This window comes from Cryptotermes secundus, unplaced genomic scaffold (genome assembly GCF_002891405.2).
Source record: "Cryptotermes secundus unplaced genomic scaffold, Csec_1.0 scaffold1274, whole genome shotgun sequence".
Taxonomy (NCBI): Eukaryota; Metazoa; Arthropoda; class Insecta; order Blattodea; family Kalotermitidae; genus Cryptotermes; species Cryptotermes secundus.
Window position 1 is genome coordinate 203,321 of NW_019718632.1, and position 20,480 is coordinate 223,800.

General features: G+C 39.9%; 1 protein-coding gene across 4 annotated transcripts in view; it reads left to right on the top strand.

Annotated features, from left to right (window-relative positions):
• Positions 1–1,315: 1,315 nt before the first annotated feature.
• Positions 1,316–20,480, top strand: part of LOC111863022 (sterol regulatory element-binding protein cleavage-activating protein) — a 36,275-nt gene continuing 17,110 nt past the window's right edge. Inside the window, exons 1-5 of one of the 4 annotated variants that reach the window (XM_023848982.2) lie at positions 1,316–1,769; positions 11,318–11,500; positions 11,759–11,906; positions 16,047–16,171; positions 17,979–18,156. In XM_023848982.2, coding sequence (XP_023704750.1) covers positions 11,352–11,500; positions 11,759–11,906; positions 16,047–16,171; positions 17,979–18,156 — 600 coding nt within the window. In that variant the 5' untranslated portion in view covers positions 1,316–1,769; positions 11,318–11,351. Of the gene's footprint in view, positions 1,770–1,913; positions 2,123–2,233; positions 2,287–11,317; positions 11,501–11,758; positions 11,907–16,046; positions 16,172–17,949; positions 18,157–20,480 lie in introns of those variants that run through there. The other 3 variants (XM_033751002.1, XM_033751003.1, XM_033751006.1) reach the window with 3 other exon arrangements.

Here is a 20,480-nt window from a genome sequence, read left to right on the forward strand (position 1 = left end):
CTTGTTCCTTTTTAAAAAGCAATATCACACAAAGTTTATCTTTTGATGTTGGACATACCAGTCAGTTTTCTAAATAAAGTACCCAGTTAATCAGTTTTCTACGATATTCCATAGAGCTTGCATTAAGTTATTTGGTGCACTGTTCTGCCAGAAATACAATAACTGTCTTCTTTTATTAAGTCTGTACTGTGAATTAAATGATATAACAAATTTTGGTTTTGTGATTCACTGGGGATATTGAAGCAGAAAATTTGCAGAAATAATCAACACACTTAATGCATAACAAGCTACTAGTCACTCAGCTTCTGAACATATTCCCCATGTTTTATGGAAACTGAAAATGTTCACAAGAGCCCAGCACTCGTCCCCGTTATGAGCTATATGAATCCAGTCTACACCCTGTCACCCTGTTTCTTTAAGATGCTTTGAATACCCCAAGAATCTAAGAGTCTCCGACATTTAATATTAGTTAATATGGAATAGTAATAACAATTTCCAAAATGAAATTGATGGCAATGAATTATTAATAAGGGCAAAAATTGTGATGAATGTAAAGATAGTAGGACAGATGAAATGGATTTAAGCACCCAGGAAATCTCCAACTGTGGGAATGTGTACCTGAAACATTGGTCATTAAATGTAAGAAAATAGAGGGTTTTGAGATTACTTTAAAAATACCTTAAAGGTGGTTAAATTATGATAAGGGTGGATAGGCTACAAATTTAGATGTTTGAATAAGCGACTTGAATAAAAGCATACCTTTGAACACCCAAAGGGCCCAATGCCAAGCAGAAACAAAAATCTTCGGGCTTTGGAAGAAGGTGGGGCAGTGAACAATGCAGCGAGTAGTGTGGACCTATATCTTCACAGTAATGAATGAGGCATAAGTTCCCAGCAATTTATGGAACCCAAAGGTTCATTACCATGTTCACAAGAGCCCTCCACTGGTCCCAATCCTGAGCCAGATCAATCCAATCTATACCATCCTATCTTTCTAAGATCCATTTTAACATTGTCCACCCACCTATGCCTTGGTCTTCCCAGTGGTCTCTCTGCTTCTGGCTATCCCACCAATATGTTATATGCATTCCTCTTGTCCCCCATTCGTGCTACATGCCCTGCCCACCTCATCCTCCTTGAGAATTTTCGTAACAAGTTTATTTTTTACGGTGAGGAGTTGTTAGCCCAACCCCCAAGGTGGAGGACCACCCCATGTTGGCTGTTCGCGGCTGCTTATTCAAAATATATGCAGCTTCCCACCATACCCGAAGAGCGTCTCCATCCGCAGCCTGAGGACGCGCCATGCCTAGGGGACAACGGACTCTCGTAACACTTCAGAGTAATGACAGGTTAGAAAGTGATGCACAATGCTGGCATTAGTTCTTGATTTACGTTGCGGGGGTGGGAGGAAACCCTTAAGACTTTTTTAAGACTGTGAAAACCGATAATTTTAAGGCCGTCGACATGGGTGTTGTAAAACATTTCTGAGAAGTACAAATGATTTATTTAATTCTCATACATATACGCACTCGGCAGTGTTTTGTACTACAAATTTTTCATAAAAATAAAGCTACATGGAATCATCGTCGATCATTGTCGAGTCATCTGCATTACGCAGTAAGAAGTAATGAATGTTTTGTGATTTGTGTGACTGTAATGTGTGGCACTCATGAAGTACACGAAGAAGATCGATGTTTTAGTGACACTGAGAGAATTCAAGCATTATATAAGTGTTCCTGAGCACTGGAACAATAGTGCAAATAACTCATGTAAGTTGCGGTTGACCAGAATGCAAATCTTAGCCTTAAAATAATTTTCAAGGGAATGATACAGTGATCGATGTGTGGGTTAGACTTAACTTCACTTTCTTACAATTTTTTTTGTAACTTACCAACGATTGTATGGTTGTAGAAACAGAAGTTGCAGGATTGTTAGTGCAAGTGTACGCCGTACAGTAACTGCACGAGGAATGATGTAATGCGGACTTTTTGGCCGAGTTTGAAGATTCGGTGTTATTTTGTGAGGAAATAATGTATATAGTGATGAGATAATTGAAATTACACTCCTACATATACATGTAGGACAGTTGAAGGTTTGCAGAATGTCAGATCAAAATGTGAAGGTCAGAGTGCCAACTAATTTCCTTATCACTGTTCTAATCTGTTTCATCATTCTTAGAACAACTCATGTCTCAATTAAAGTTTAGAGGTTGCAAAGAATTGTAGGCATGGCCATAACAGTTGCTATGGAACATGCTTATTGTCTGTTAATCGTATGGTCTAACAGGTATGTTGATGCTCGGTTGATGAGGTTCACATATTTTGATAACAGTTCTACAAAATAAGCGTGACTTTTGTAGTTATGTTTGAAATTCACTATAAACCAATTCATGAATAAATTTGTTGTTTCATGTTGCTTGATAATTGGCAACAGTAGTTTCTTCAGTCAATATATATGCATTTTTCTAAGGTTAGTGTGACTAATGTGATACAGGATTATGTTAGAATGTTTATATAGGGCAAGGCAACTGTAAGTAAGATAGATGTGAGTTCATTAACATGCGGAAGAGAGTCATAATATTAGCGTCTGTTCTCCACTGCCTCCTCAGTTTTGATGTTTCTGTGTACTGATGACAAAGTTCATGTGGTGCATGTGTACCATGCTCTGGTTGATAAAATGTGTTCCCTGTCAGTGTTTCTGATTATTGAAGGGATCATCATAATTAGGAACAGATCCATTGAGCAGGTTTGTCTAGCCATAAAAGCTCGACTTGTATTTAGGAGAAGCTACATCTGAATCGCAGCTGTGACACTGGCTAGGTTTTTCATGGTTTTTGTCATTCCCTCCAGGCAAATTAGTACCATCATTAGGCCATGACTCTTTTTTCCAAATCTTTTCTAATTCATTATTCATCCTGCCATCTTGACATCATGTAGTCTCGATACTGAAAGCACTGTAAAATAACACATGAAAAGGAAAAAGGGCATAATTTTACAGTTAAGTGACAATGTAGTTCAGTCTCTGTAGTATGCATGAACTGTCACTAATTGTCTTACAGATGTAGTACATCTGGACAGGTATGGAAGGCAGTGTACAGGAAAAGTTACAGTACATATTGACCATGAGCTGGGCTCTGCTTGCTCTCTGCTTCATGCCAGTTTCTTTTTGCTTGGCTTACTCATTAACCTGAAGATGGAGGCAGTAAGTGCCCCTGAAACATCTGTTGAATTTCACTGCATGACAACATTATGTGTCCCAGAACTGTGTAGTCCATGTCTTGAGAAGCTGATGATGGTGTACACACTGCGGGCCTGAGCATGATATTGTCACGTGTTGGGTGTATAACGCAACAAATAACTTCACGCCTTATTGGATATAGCGAATTTTATTGCACATTCGCTCTTACAGTTGCAAAATTTACAGATTCACAACTACTGCTGTCTTCAGTATTACGATTATTAGACTGCAATTAACTGGTGAGTGACTCTCTGGCTAACTCTTAACTAACTGCTGGCTAGATTCCAACTCAACTCGTAGGCTGCTGCCTTGAGAACTGTCTTCGGCGGCTGTGTAGTTCCCTTATAAACCCTCAGCCGGACAACGGGAAAACAGTTACGTAATAGGCACCACTGTTGTGTGGCGCCATGTTTACAGGTGTTACAGGCAACGCTGTCAGGAGTTGTTTATGGCTGCATAGCAACCGCGGCATCCCTTGGCCACGTCACTGCTGGCGGGGTAGGGGAAGGAGTGTTGACTTGCCTATTACCCTAGTAACGACAGCGCTCCGATGGTGTTACGTCACTGCTGGCGGGGGGGGGGGGTCCTGCATAGCGCAACACGTCACAATATGTCCATTTGTTGAAACCAGCATTGGTCAGACAGATTTGATTGATTGTTCGTCAGTATTCAGCAACCAACAGTGTGGTCTATCAAACAACAGTCAGTCTGTCAGCTCTGTTTCCATGATAATATAGGAATGGTCAGTCATATATGAGAAGGTATGTTCAGTGTCTTTGCATTGATTTTTTAAAATTGTGGTAGCCCTCTTGTCTGTAACTGCCTGTTATTATTGTTAGGTCTGTTTTCTGCAGCAACTTCCCTGGTTGATGACAGTGACAGTGAACTTGTGATCCAAGGTTTTCTCAGCAGTAAATGATAATATTATGTATGGTCTTCAGGGTGTGATACCAGAGTAATCCACGGCGACTTTTTGTCCTTCCAAGTAATTGTCATCTGCTTGGGACAGATAGTGTAAGAATTCTTATTTACTAATTCAGTTGGCCACTAGATCAGGAAGTCTGTCACTCATTGTGTGAGCAAGTCAGAAAGTTGGTTATATTGTATTCAGAAAAGTATCTCTGTAGGCAGGATTTTGCATCAGGAAAGCTCATTCTTTGTCATTTTGGCAAGTGTGTGTAATTCTTTCTGCTCTTAATGTCCATTGTTTTTGTAGCAGAAAGGTAGATTTTGTTGTTTTTTGCTCCAACAGAAAAGGGATCTGTTGTTAGCTTTTGTCTTATCTTTCTTCCTTCATAGTGATGATGGATTAGTTATTTTCAAAATGTGTGCATGACCTTGCTCCTGTTTTTCAGAGAAATCAGAACTATTACCAGAAATTCCAACTTGACTTGATTTCAGCTTGCTTTAAAAAATTTCTTTCTGTTTCACCTACTCAGTGAATGGTTTAGCCAGGGAATGGATACAGGGAGTTCTAAAGCCATGGAAACAGTGGGATCTGGAGCTATAGAGGAGTACAGGCAACAGTGTCTGCAGTGTGGCTGGTTTCCTAGTCAGTATCACAGTGTATAGCAGTAACTAAGACTTTAGAAGAGAAATTAAAGTTTACTCACATAATTCAAAAGAAGATTGGGAATTTGGGTTCAAATTTCATCCAAAAGTTTTACTTCAGTACTTTCACATCAGTTTGCAGGAGTGTAAGGGTAAATTCCTAATATCTTTGACCTTTTTTAGGTTTTCAGTAGGAAACTGAGTAGTCAGTTTGGTTTGTTTGCTGGGGTCATACACATATGGGCTACTACATAATAATTAATGCCTGATAGTTATGAAGGTATGGGAAGTGCTTTGATACTGCTCTGCATCTGTATTGAGATGCTAGTGGTACTTGTGAGTTATTATCTGTGTGATATGGTTTTGCAAAATTCCAAGGCACAAATGATACCAGGCCTCAGTTTGTAGATGTGTTTATAATTTAGTGCTATGCTGTGTTATAATGGTTCAGGTGGGATATATTTGGTTAGTTATGTTGTATGCCACACTGTCGGGCGACAGAATGGGTACTTGTGGGTTGGTTCGACGGAGTCGGTCGAGCGGCAAACGTCTGTCGTATTGGTGGAGATAAACTGCTGGAAGATGCTTGATTCAAGAGAGTTTATTACACAGTAAATATGTACAACTATTACAACAGCAAGTCTGCTTAAGGCTTTAGCAGTGGCCGACTCCTAACTGCCAGAGTACCATCCTATAGACTAAACTTCGTAATCAGATTAGAGAGCATTTTGGACGGTTTAGGTCAGGGTTCTTATAGCCCTGTCTGTAGGATGGGGGGCTTTGTGAAAGCTTCCTTGGAAGGTACAAATTTCATCATATAGAAGTTTCTAGACCATTCTATTGTCATTTCATATAGTGTGTCTTCCTGGATCTTGGCTTGTTTTCTCGTACTTTAACTGATGTTTTCCATTGGCTCTATGAAGCAACGTGACTATTCTTATTTGCTTCCCTTAGTTCAAAATAAGTCTTGTTTGCCCTCTGGCGGATAACATCGGTGAAAGTCGAGTTACAGTATGTGACAAACCTGTGCTGTTACTTTTCATAATTATCATTCAATATTACATTCGGATTTAATAAAATGTTACTTATGAACCGTAACCATTGTAATTATTCTGTCCACCATATACCTGTTACATTAATAATATCCAATACATTACACCGTCATTACAACAGTTAGCTAATTTAATTCCAGGAATACTTGCTGCTATTTAGTTCAGAATATTTTGTCCTTGTGTTTGCTGCCTAGAAATGGAAAGATTAAAATATGCATAATTTTTTGCAAGTTGTTTTCTGTGGGTGTGAAACATGGTTTCTCACCCTATAAGAAGAAAAACAGAGGTTGAAAGAATGTGGAATGAGGAAGTGCTGCTCAGAATATTTGGACTGTGGAGGAAGGGAAGTCACTGTAGGTTAGAGAAAATTGTGTCACCAAACATCGTTAGGTCACTGTCTGCACATAGAGAATGTCAGAGGTGGTCACAGGCAATGTCACACATGCAACATAAGATGACTGAGTCACAAGGAAAACAGACATGTGGTTTCATGGCTGTGTGAGAGTGTTCAACCCTTGTCAGTAATGTTTACTCCATTTTTCTGGTAGTCATGAATTTTGCTATTGGAAGCAATTGCAGCCCCGTTCTTGCCAAATTGCCACCATTGACACCAACTCCACAGCCACGAGTTGTCAGTCAAGGATTTAAAACAATACAAGCATTATGTCCAGAAACATAATGTTTGTTGTGTTAATGCACAATTTTCACTAACTTTTAGAAGGATTTAAAAGTTTGTGAGCCTGAGAGCCTCCAGTTCGGTGTTCAGTGTCGACACAGATCACTTATTGTTTGTGATAAGATATCTTTATCTCAGACTGTGCTCCTTTACTGTGTTCTATCTTATTGTAGTACTTTTTTCAGTATGCAAGGACAGTTTACTATGTGCTGTAGTTAAGACCGTGATATTTAGTTTGTTGAATGAATCTTGAGTCATTGACTTCATAGATTGTGTATCACTGAATAAAAAGTAACAGTTCGTTATAGTAATGTTGTGGGAAGAACATATAATGAAGTGGTTCTGGCATAAGTTCCCATATTTTGTTACTTTCACAACTAAGTAGCTTTTCATTCCCCTAATCAATAAACCCGTTAGCCAGAATTGTGTTCATATGTTATGGTAGGTTATGTAGTTGCAGCGATGTGTAGGGTTTCATATGCTCGATTTATTGTTGTGGATTTATATGCCTTGTTCTGTTAACTACTTGCTGATTTAGCAAGCTTGTGGTGTGACAGGTTCTGTATCCAATGGCTTCGGCCTTGTATGGATGTGCTGGAACATGTAATAAATACAATACAATACAGTGCAATAAAATATTATCTCCGACAGTAGCATAGTGGCATTTCTGGGGCCCTCCAATGTAGTTATACATCACATTGTTATTCCAGCCAACACGAAGCTCAAATTTTCCAGAAGTGCTCATGTGCATTGCCAGTACAAATTACACATCTTTTTCTTCACTTATTTACTACACAGGCAACACAGCCACTTTGCAGTGCAGAGCTGTTAAATGCATGATGCAGTTACAGCAATAGATGATAGAGACTTGTGGGCACTGGTGTTCAGAATAATAGTCATTAGTTTACAGATGGAAAATGCCATGAAATTAATAATAATATTTGCATAGCACAAGCCCCATGCACCATGCCCATGGCCCTTTGGACCTGTTCTGAATCAATGTATATCTTCATTATAATAACTATTTCCCTAAGATTCATTTTAAAATGATCTTGTTGAGGTTTTCACACTGTACATGGGAAATGTCAGTGCCCCAGTGGCACTTGTCACTGAATTGGTTCAATGTCAAATTGGTAATAGCAGAGGGCATCTATTGTGTTCTAATACATGTGGTCATAACTCGTCACTTGTCGGAGCAAGTGGCTACAGTGATATAGGGTCTGTATTTGGATTGAGAGAGCCTTCAGTTTCTCTTCTTGTTGTTTTGAAAGAAAAATGGCGGGCTGGAGGATGCAGGTTTGAATGTGTAGATAGTTTCTGAGTGAGTGGCCTTCAGCTGACTCAGAACATTGCTTGTATCAGATTGGGAGGTTAGCATTTGTTAGGTGACTCACAGCACTCAGATAGCGGCAGAGAACAGCGTAGACGGCATGCTAAAGAAATTACGCTGAAAATCGTGATCCAGAAATTTGTCAGTTGAGCCAAATGTCCAGGCTGCATGAGTCTGCAGCCTTAACTACTGAGTCATGTATGCATGTCCAAAACCTTCGGAATTGGGTTTCCATTGGTCATTGCAACATAGTCTATAATTTCCTACCTTGACCTCTGCTTCCACCCCTCACGTGTAGTGGTGGGAGTCGAAGGAGGACTTCTGTTGCAGCTGTTAGAACTGTTCTCATTGCTCCTGCAATTCCCAAGCAGGCCATCCGTTGCAGTTTGCTAAGTTCTGCCTGACTTGTTTTGAGTTTAACTCTGGGCCACAATATGATGGCAGCATACATAACTATGGGTCTTACTACCGCAGTGTATATCCAGTATGTCACCTTTGGTTTCAGTCCCCAAGTTTTCCCAAATGTGCCTCTGCATGCCCAGAAGGCCTTGGCCATATTGGTAATCTTATCCAGCTGCTTTTTCCATGTCATTCCCTTGTCTAATGTTATTCCAAGGTACTTGACTTCACTGGATAACTTGTTCGTTTTACTGAAGAGGATCAGTTCCTTGAATCCCTTTGTGTTCCTCTTCCTAGTAAAGGGTATAACTTCTGTCTTATTTGGATTGGTAGACAACTTTGTGCTTTCACACCAATGTTGGACTGTGCTTTTGACAGAATAATCAGGCACAGTATATGAATGCAGTGTGACATCTGTGGTATGGTTTTGCTTTCCTTCTGCAGTTTATAAGTATCAAGGTCAGGGTGCAGTACCTTAACTAGTCAGATGTACCTTTTCTTGCTTGTAACCTCAACTGTGGATGTACACAAACAAGTCCCCACACTGCATCTGACAGAATGCATGAAGTCCTGTAACTAGCAGCTTTTAATGAGCTCCACTTAGTACTGAGGTCTAGAATGTAGGCAGCTCCCATTTCTAGGTGTGAAGCTGTGCTTTGTTCTTGCTTTTGCACTGAAATCTTGTAAGAGAATATTCAAGCAGTACTTGAGAATTGGGTCAAAAACTCATTGTAGTTCCTTAATGAGAATTGCACTTTGTATTGTCACGCTTATATGCAGCTGGGCCTCCCAGAGCAATCAGCAGTCTCGTACTATCACAGACGACATCCAGTCACTAACAAGCTCCACTTTTCTCACTGCTAGCATGATTTAAGTGATGATTGCAATTTCAGTTTTCATAGAAGAATGTCTGGTCATCTGCCAGTTCAGTTCCCCCTTGTCCCACAGCACTTCTTTCCATTAAATCTCACTTACATTGTGCTAAATATCTTGCTACTGTTTCCACTGAAGCTGACCCATAAAGACTTTGACATTCCATGTCCCTAATCTCATATTCATATCTGCTGTTTATTTCATTCCAAGAATTCCTCCATCCAAGTCGGATGTCCTGTGTGACACACATCATAATGTGCTGTGTTTGTCCCCATTGCCCCTGATAGCTGACTCCTTGTGTAGCATTAAATTACTTTTATGTGACATTGCCTTTTTGTAAAGTGGCACTGCTTCATCTTGCTGGAATGAACAGACATCAGACAAACAGAAATAAGTGAGGCATGGCTTGAGTACAGTAAACTGTGAAATCAAGTGACAGAACTGATCGTGGGGTATCTTGTAGAGTTCAGAACATGGTCCCCCAGCTCAAACCCAAGTGAACTTCTGCACAGTAAACCATAATATGAAGTCTGTGTTTCCCGCAGCAGTGAATAGGAGTATTGAGGTGTGATGATGGGATGTAGTGTGGCACATAGATGGGATGTAGTGTGGCACATAGATGGGATGTAGTGTGACACATAGATGGGATGTAGTGTGGCACATAGATGTCAGTTTTATTTTTGAGGAACCTGCTGTTTCCTCCACCTCAAAGATGTGTGCTGTATGTATGTCTGAACAGCTGTTTCCCATCTACTAGACTACATGACATCACATCCAGAACATCATGGTGTCTGAGCATCACACACATGTTCCGAGTGTTCATTGTTCAGGCTTATCAGACATCTCAGGACTCACAGCAGGATTCCCCGATAAACTGAAGGACATTCATTCGGTGATCACCTGACCAGTGAGTCAATCAGTGTTGTGCCATCAAGTGTTACAGAAGCTTGTTTATATAGTGCTCTGTGCTGTGTCTTTATGGCTCATGTGAGACGCAGTTTAGAATAAAGAATTTTTATTTGTGATTGTTATTTGAAAACTCTCATACAAATCATGAAGGAGAAAATTTAGCTTAAATTTCCCGACACCACATATCCATCTGGACATAAAATTTCCAAGTTAGTGAAGAAAGTTTGAATCCACGGCATTTTAATTGACAGAAAGCCATTAAAAAGGAATCACGTTCTAACTGAGGAAAAACTTAATGACATCGGTCACCAGTTAGAAAATTCTTGAAAGTCTTTGCAGTGATTAGCACAACAAAGTGGTGGTTCTGTTGGCAGTGTGGGGACAGCAACTAAACTATTGCATATTTGTCTGTAAAAACTTACTGTTGTTCCTGAAATTAAACCTGTAGATTATGAAAACAGAGTGAGGTTTTGTAATTGGTTTGTCAGTCATTTGCATTCTTGATCCCAAGCCAACATTTTTCACAGATGAGGCTAATTTTAATCTGTCAGGATGTTAACTCTCAAAACAACAGGTATTGGAATAGTGAAAACCCCCATGACCTAATTCAGATTCACCTTTATGACCAAATTATAGGTGTGTACTGTGAAGCCAACTCAAGGCAGGGAGGCATAATGGCTGCTGTTTCTCATTATGGTGCACTGTGACTATGAAACGCTCTGTGGATACCATGAAAATTGTTATGGCTGGGACCTTGTGGTGTGTGTATTATGAGCTGTGACTGAGGCCAACAAGCTTCCAGTGTAATGGGGACCCATGGGTCTGAACTTGACCTCTCTCCCTAGGACAGGCTTGAGGTGAAGAATGTGGGGTTCAAACTGTGGAATTGTGATGGGGAGACCTCTTGCTTGGTGACCAGTTCAAAGAGATGAGATGGACCCTAGAGGAGGAGGTTATGTGGATGGATCAGAGTTGTGTCCTGTTTCTGTGAGCTGGTGTGCTGTCCCAGTTAGGCAAACAGCAGTCACATGGTTCTGCACACACTTTTAGTGTACACAGTGCCATAATGAGAAGTGCACCGAAAACTGTCAATATTTATTGTGTAAAGAAGAGCCTTGGTTTTCTGGTCTTTTCTATCTTTTTTTTCCAGTCACACTTTCCTTTGTGCCTTTCTGTCAGTGATATATGTATGCACTTTATGTGTAAAACTAAGCCATTTCAATACGTGCACTAGTTCTGACTATGGACCTGCTGAGAAGTGAACCAGAGACCACCTGCTGTCTGTTGCAGGGATATGGATGTGAGATAGCTGTGCCCACTGTCCATGGCTTCTCCACGAGGCAAGAGCAGTCAAGAACCCACCCGAACTCTGCCAGAACGTGTGGGTCAGTTGTATTATGCTCATGGGCTGTTCTGTTCAAGTCATCCTGTTCCAGTTATCAGCTTTGCTGTGGCCATAGTTCTGCTGTGCTGGTAAGTTGCTGTCATGAGAAGCTGCCTCCTTCTTGTGTATCCCAATTCTGAGATTATTGGTGACACTGGGCCCTCAATTCTGGGAGATGAAATGTGCCAAGAGGAGAGGGCAGACAATATGAAAGTGAATTCTGTGGTATTTGTGTACTGTGTGGCGTATATGTCCTCATTGTTGCTAGGCACTGGAGCAGATCACATGAGGCTTGTACATACAGAAGCACGAGCACACTGATAGAATGCATAATTTCTTGATTTCAGCTACCCACTTCTGAACCTGCCTTTGCCAGGGAATGTCCCACAGCAACTGTCGGGAGACTTTGCAGTGCTGAGAGAGAACAGATCAGAAATTGGAGATGCACAGTTGCCACGTTGGTTCATGGGCCTGCCCCTGTGTTACGTGCTGCAGGTAGGATAAACTGCCTGTAGTTCGAACATTATTCACTCACTCACTCATGGAGCTGAGCCCTTCTTGAGAAGCCACAAATCATGCAGCTACTCAAGAACTTCCCGGCATTTTGTGGAACCCGAAGGCCCATTACCCTTCACTGGTTACTATCCTGAACCAGATCAATCCAATCTATATCTCTCTAAGATCCATTTTAATATCCACCCACCTCTGTCTTGGTCTTCCTAGTAGTCTCTTTCCTTCTGACTTTCCCACCAGTACTCTATATGCATTCCTCTTTACCTCATTCGTGTTACATGCCCTGCCCATCTTATCCCTCTTGACTTGATCATTGTAGTTATACTTGTTGAAGAGTACAGGTTATGAAGCGTCTCATTATGCAGTTTCCTCCAACCTTATGTCACTCTCTTTGGTCCAAATATTCTCCTCAACACCCCATTCACAAATGCCCTCAGTCTGTGTTCCTGCCATAATGTCAGAGACCAAGTTTCACACCCATACAAAGCTACAGGTACAATTATAGTATTGTATATTCTAATATTTATGTTTTTAGGCAACAGACAAGAAGACAAAAGGTTCTGTACTGAATGGTAGCAAGCATTGGCCAGAATCAGTCTCCTCTTAATTTCCTCCTGAATCAGGTTTTGATTTATTATAGTCATTCCCAAATATCCAAACTGTGCCACATTTTCAAAATATCTGTTTCCTATCTTTATGTCATGATTTTGCCCTGCATTTTGGTGATGAGACAGCAACATTTACTTAGTTTTCTCTGTGTTTACTTCTAGACCAACTTCCTTGCCAGCATCAATTAAAAGTTTCTGTGTTTTTCTTTATGGTATCTATGTTATCTCCCAGTAGATTCACATCATCAGCACAGATCAACAGCTGATGTGTCCCATTTAATTTCAGTCCCATCTGGTTTCCCTGGACCTTCCCAATGACATATTCCAAAGCAAAGTTGAAAAGCAGTGGTGATAAAGCATTTCCTTCTTTTAGACCATTTTGGATAGGGAAATTATCAGAGAAATGTTTACCTGTATGGGCTTTACTATGCATTTCATTTGAACACCTTTGAATCAGCCTAAGTAGTTTCATGGGTATCCCAAACTCTTATCAGAATATTGTACAATACTTCCCTCCTAACTGAATCGTAGGCTTTCTTCAAGTCTGCGAAACGCTGATGTACTGTCTCATTGTACTCCCATTATTTTCTGCAGTATCTGACGAATGCAAAAGATCTGATCTGTAGTTTGACGCTGATCATTCTGAGCCCTTATTTATTTGGATGATTATTGATGAACCTGAAATTTATTTCTAATTAATTCTCCGTAATTTTAAATTTCAAAAGTCTTATGTTTCGATATTACTGGAAATGTATTGTGATCTTTAATATCGTATTTCATTGTCTGGGACTTGAAATACGGTGTTTATGTTGAAATTCCTAGATTTTGGTAGAAACAAGAAGTCCGGAGCTATAACATTTACGATCCATCATAAACTTAGCTCGGATACAGGGAACCGGACGCGCCTAAAAGGACAGGTCAGAGCTTGTTACAATTGCCTGTGAATGAGGGCCAGTATGATTGGGTTGCCTCGTTCAAGCTTCCCACGGAAGATGGGATGAAATGTATATGAAAACACCATCTTTCGAATTCCCGGCGTGGGGGTGCAAGCCATTCCACAAAAGGAGACTTTCACAATATTCCGAACTGGACGGACGTGACCTTGCACGCTCAGAGACATAGCTTGCCGATAGTAACACGGTAACGTAAAGCTAAGAATACATTAATTTAACAGTGTGGTGAATTAGCAGGTGAATAAACGTCAATTGGCTCAACTCTCAGAAAAACGCTTTCTTCGGCATCGCTACCCTGAGACCCATGCGAACCGACCCAGCTAGTTTCCCGTACCTATACCGATCTTCCTTAGTTTGATCTGTGAGAACAACTTCCAGTAGCCATCATACACCGTCCTAAGGAAGAAACAGGTGTAGCAGGGATAACACCATTCCGACTGCGCCGATACAAGTAAAGGCGAGAGGAAAAGAGCGGTGTTATTGATCTGTTACGTCAAAACCCACACTGATGATTCCCAATAATTTCATCTGTGAATGTTCTTAACATCGAGAGAAGACTGTTGGATAAAATTTTGTATGAAGTTGTTAGGAGTGATATCCTGCAATAATTACTATACTTAGTTTTGTCATGCTACTCCACCGATCATGCATTTTTTCCTTATCCCAAATAGAATTAATTAGCTTCTGGATCTTAGAATGTAATATTTCACTTCGTGCTTGGATCAGCTGTGACAGAATTTGATGACTGCTTGGCGATTCATACCTTTTCAACTTTGCAATAGAAATTTCAACCTCAAAAGGCTAGGATTAGGTACTAATGACTCATCTGTATGTATTTCTGTATACCTAACTTCAATATCCATGTGAACTCTGTGCATTGTTTGTTTACTCACTGCCAGTCTCTCTCTAACTTTTGCCATGCCGTCTCCTCTCTATCAGAATATGGTCATCAGTTTGGTTGTGCATCTTCCAATCAGGAGATGTCCAAATAAATTTATGAATGTTATGATGTGAGAACATTGTACTTTTGACCATAAGATTTTTTGATGTGGCAAAGTTTACTACTCTAACTCCATTATCATTACTAATTTCATGCAAACGCTCATTCCCAGCTGTTTGTTTGAAAATGTCTTCCCTCCCTACTTTGGCATTGAAATCTCCTAACAAAATTTTCGTATGTTATTTAGGGAATTTATCAGATACATATTCCAGTTCTTTGTAGAACCAGCCTTCATATTATCAGTATTGTCCCCTATTGGTGCATGAACATTCAGAATGATGATGTCACAGTAGTGACCTCTTAGTATTATGTATGACATCCTATCACTAAGAAACTTTACCCTCCTAACTGCTGATATGATTTTCTTATGTATGAAAAAACCTGTACCCAAGTCATTCATCTCATTCTCCTTTCCATGGAAAAATCTGTATTTGCCTGCTGGTTCAGTACCACCCCCATCCCATCTGACCTCCTGTACCGCAACTAAATCTAACATTGTTATATTTTAGTGTCCTGTTGCACTGATTTATGTCCATGATTTATTCTAGCCGTCTTACAGTGCATACACTCATCCACTTCACTCTTCACTCCCGCACTACATGTTTCGGCACAAAGGTGCCATCTTCAGGTGCTTTTTGATTTACGTTAAACTACTTCACTGCATGCCTTGCCGTCTTCATACTAAAATAACTGAAATATATATTCATCAGATATATTGATAAATATTAAATATTAAAAATATTAAAACTGTTCAGAATTTTTAATATTTTTAATGTTTTTAATATTTAATATTTATCAATATATATGATGAACATATATTTTAGTTATTTTAGTATGAAGACGGCAAGGCATGCAGTGAAGTAGTTTAACGTAAATCAAAAAGCACCTGAAGATGGCACCTTTGTACCGAAACATGTAGTGCGGGAGTGAAGAGTGAAGTGGATGAGTGTATGCACTGTAAGACGGCTAGAATAAATCATGGACATAAATCTAACATATTTTGTGATTTCTTCTGCCACTGCCCTGAGCAAACCTGCTCTGTACACACTTCTGACATTCCAAGTACCAAATATCATATCCATTTTCTTTTGCTTAGATTGTTTATCCAAGGAATCTGTCCAGCTCCGAGGCTTCTTGTGATCTTTCATAACAAGCTTATTTTTTTATGGTGAGTTGTTAGCCCCATACCCAACTCCCCAGCTGGCGAACCACCCCTTGTCTGCTGTCTGTGACTGCTTATTCAATATTTTCACAGCTACCGTCCATGTCAGGAGGCTGTCTCCACCATCCGCAACCTGGGGATGCACCATGCTGTGGTAACACAGGACCCACCTAACGTGGTTCAAAAGTTACTACCACTCTTAAAATACTGAGAGGGTCCTGAGAGTAGGTGTTACTTTTAATGATGCTGTCTTCTTGATTGCATAATGTTAAATTGGAGAAATTTCATGAATGATATGTAAGGATTGATCCAAGCCTCTTTTAAGGTAACATTTGTGTTGTGGCAGAATTGCTACAGGTTACAAGTGCAAATGAACCTACAGTGTGAAACTTTTTGCAGGTTGTGATGAGAACCGCAGTGTCCCCTTGGACTGAAGACCTAGTTCTGACAGATGCGTTTCGTGCTCCACTAGCAGAAGTGTTCAAACTGCTTGAGGTGATTCGCAACTATCAGCTGGAGAACAGGTAGGTGCATTGTCCCTGTGTTAGAATTATCTTGTAGTTCTCATTTGTGTACTCTACAGAGATGTAAACATCAACTGACTGCCTTGTGGCCTGCAGCAGATAATGCAACAGTTCTTTGCCTGTGCTAATTGCCATAGACCTTACTAGCTAGCTGTCCATAGGTTGCAGTACTTGTTGCCTGCTGATACAAATGTGTTAGTTAACTGTTTGTTTATTAATTTAATACAAATGATTAAATTGTTTGGAATTCTCACACATTTTCTTCAGAAAGAGGAGAACTTGTGCTGAACCAGCATCTGATGTGGGCCTCCAGAAGTCATGTAAACTTGTATGTCTAGACGGTAAATTCTGTAGGGCATGAGGTTTTGTGGTACTGGATGTTCAGTTCATACTGTGTTTTGCTGGGTGAGGTGGAGCTCTATGTTGTTTTGTTTTTGGGGAGCACACTGAAAATGGAGAATTTAATGAGTTCCTCCAAAATGTTGGTACCGTCTGCACAACTACACAATGTCATAACAAAGAAGGCACACACAGCAAGAAATTGAATTGTTGGTATGAATGTATGGGCTCTTGGCTGCTTTATTGAAAGTTACATATTTGAGTTAATCCATCAGCAGTTGTTTCCAGGTGAATATGATGAACATTCTAACACCAACCATCAACCTTAAAGCCAAACTAATGATTTTCTTGGAAACTGTTCTCACAGTTTTGATTTAAATGCAGTAGTTTATGAAGACTGTCTCCCTGCATAAGATGACATAGGTATTATCTTCAAGAAAATGATACGCCCCTCTAGTGGTCCGTGTGCAAAATATAAATTTTACTAAAAATGGCGTTATCAGTTTTGATTACATTTTAAACATCTATACCAAAGATTAGGCCAAAACATCCTACAATATTATATTTCAGCATCCTGTTACACTCACACAATATATATGGATAAATACCGTCTTAAGTGCAACAAATTTTATTGTAGTTTTTACTTCTTTTCCTCCTCCACACTACATGTTTCGGCCCTAAATGGCCATCATCAGGTGTGTATCACTCACGTAGCTGTTACACTGCTTGTTAAAATTTAAAATTACCAGTCTTTCTAATTGTATAAAATCTTTGTTAATCTACACGCGTCGATTTGATTTTTAAATTAGCACTTTTTAAAACTTAATTCAAGTTAAAATGTCTATAAGATCTCTGTTCTTTCTTTTTCAAATTTTTNGATCTTATAGACATTTTAACTTGAATTAAGTTTTAAAAAGTGCTGATTTAAAAATCAAATCGACGCGTGTAGATTAACAAAGATTTTATACAATTAGAAAGACTGGTAATTTTAAATTTTAACAAGCAGTGTAACAGCTACGTGAGTGATACACACCTGATGATGGCCATTTAGGGCCGAAACATGTAGTGTGGAGGAGAAAAAGAAGTAAAAACTACAATAAAATTTGTTGCACTTAAGACGGTATTTATCCATATATACAAAACATCCTAATTGTAAAGACAAGATTTGAGCAAAGATTTCCCTGCAAAGTGCTCTGTTACAAAATATTATTTTCCTCAAAATGTCTATAATGGCTTTGATATTCCTGGATATAACTGCATGGGCTGTATTGCCCATAAAATGATAATCTGCTTCTCTTGGGGTTGTTATAAAAAACTAAGAAAGTTCATATTTAAAATAGTAATTTGAGAACAGTACAGGGATGTGATCCATCAGGCATGTATCAGAAAGTACGTGCATTATCTTTGCAACAATTTTTCCTGTTGTGTTATACTGTCAGATTGAACACACCTGTGTTTCTGCTGTCAGCTCGATGTCTCTGAGCCACATGTGTCTACATATCGAATCAGCAAAGGTGAAATCTGACAAGAAAATGGCACTGCCTGAGTACAACTGCCTTGCCCTGTCACCTGCCAACCTCTGGCAGCAGGACCAGGAGAAGTTTCAGGAGGACTCCAACCTGCTGGGAACCATATTCACCTATGAGGTCAGATATTGTCAGTAACTCAAGTGGCAGATTGGTTGGTTGTGTGACCTGTCTTCTCATTATGGAATCCCATATTCAGTCTCAGGGCAGCCCTGTTGGACTGAGAGGCTCGGAGTACTTCCATTATATCCCATCAGTCATCATTCCTCAAGTGCTTTTGATGCTACAGAGTGCCAACAAGCCCGTGTGGTAGCCACTCCACTTATAACATGGTTCAGAGATAAAGATCTGTCTTAGCAATAGTGGTACTCTAGTTAGGGTAATCAAATGTTGTTGGTACTTATGTTAACCTTTATTGTACTGTTGTTTTTAGTAGTACATAGATGATTGTATCATGGTGAAATACAACAAAGATTTCTGAGGTTTGAGGTTCTAATAGTGGTAGATATTGTGACATTACCCCTGAAAACCAGAATGGTGAAGTCAGAGTAGATGTTCATTGCTAGGCAATGACTCAGTAAATACATTCCCATGGCAATGAATACATAAGCAACAATTGAAGAACTGCTGTTTCTGTGCAACAGTGTGGTAAACATACCTTTATAATAATAGAGGCATTGTCAGGTTTTTTCTGTTGGAGCTGATCTGAGTCTGTATAGCAAGGTTTATAGGCCAGCTAGAATTAGATTTGAGGGAGTCTTCTGAGATGGCAGTCGAAGATGACTGAGAAGAAACGGCAAGACAGGAATTTGGCTGTGCAAGGAAGACTTCTTGTGTGCTGCAGTTACAGTGAGACTGATATAGCTGACTACTGTGATGAGAACCATTGCCAGAATATGATTAATGAAGACCGAGAACCCTAGTGTGTGTGTGTAACGGTGAAGTGTAAAATGTGTAGGTCAGCAGTAGTGCTGTATTATTCGTAGTTCTGAGTGGTGTGTATTATAAGTAGTGAATAAATCTGATCATTCAGTCCAAACCTCATCTATAGTCACAACCCTACAATGTGACAGTATAGAGATTAGTTTTCTTGGATGTGATGTGATGCAATCTGCTATAAAGTTACCATTGTTTCACAGGAACCTGCTGCTACCGTCCTAGAGAAAGCCTCTGAAGATGGAGGCAGCAGGTTCCTGTTAAACATTTCTGACTTTCTGCCACACTGCATAATGTCACTACCCAGACAGAAGTACTGTTCAGCAAGTATTTCCTTTTATAGTATTAAGAAAAAAAGGAAGAAAAGATGTATGATGTCCTATATCAAAGTTCCTGGACTGTTGTTGTAATTGCCTAAGTGAAAGAAGATGAGTGGGGGACCAAGGGCACACTTCCACAAGCCTATTACATCTATCTGCCCTGTTACACTGCGCTGTGAACACGCATTGGCTTTACACGAGTGCTTTTTTGACTTAATGTTTCGTTTTGTCTGCTTTTGAAGAACATTCTTTAAGCTGGATAGCAGTTTTTGAATGGCATTCATGTTTCGGGGTCAGTCGAGTGTCAGTTGAAGGTGATGGATGTTCAGGGTTACCTTGCACCAGCAAAACACCAGAAAATGTTTATGAAAAAATTTGAGAACTCATCCACAAAGACTGTCACCGAGCAATCCGTGAGCTGGCAGACACCATTGGGGTCAGTTTGGAGTTTGCCAGGTGATCTTAACAGAAAATTTGAACATGCATCAGTTTGCAATGAAGTTGTTCCCTGACTCCTGACAAATGATCAAATACAGTGGCGCATAAACGAGTGTCTTGAGCTACGAGAGAAGGCTAATGAGGACCCAACTTTTACAACTATATCTCGGATCATAACAGTTGACAGAAGTTGGATTTGCAGATATGATTCAGAAACAAAGCAGCAGTTGTTGCAGTGGAGAAGCCCAGAATCACCAAGAGCAAAAAAGGCTCAGCAGGTCTGCACTGCAACTAAGGGCATGCCCATCGTTTTTTCTTGACGTGAAGAGGATTGATCACCGTGAATTTGTTCTGCCTAGCACATGTGTGACGAAAAGGACTGGAAGTTTGGCACAAGCACAGCTGGCTCCTTCATCCCAACAATGTGCTTGCCCATACGCCCCTGAAAACTACAGAGTTTGTGACTAACAACATGGTTAGCATTCCCCGTCCTCCCTACTCGCAGGACTTAGCTCCCTGTGATTTCACTTGTTTCTCAAATTGAAAATGACACTTTGAAACAGTGTCTGACATCCAGAGGTGCTGGACAGCATTAAGAAAAATGATTTCCACGGTGCTTTTGAAGCATGGAGAAAACATGATCACTGTATACATTCCCAGTCAGATTATTTTGAAGGAAATGGCAGTCAAAATTGAGTAAGTTAAGCCAGCATTTCTTTTGTGACCTAGTCTGGGAACTTTCTGATAGCA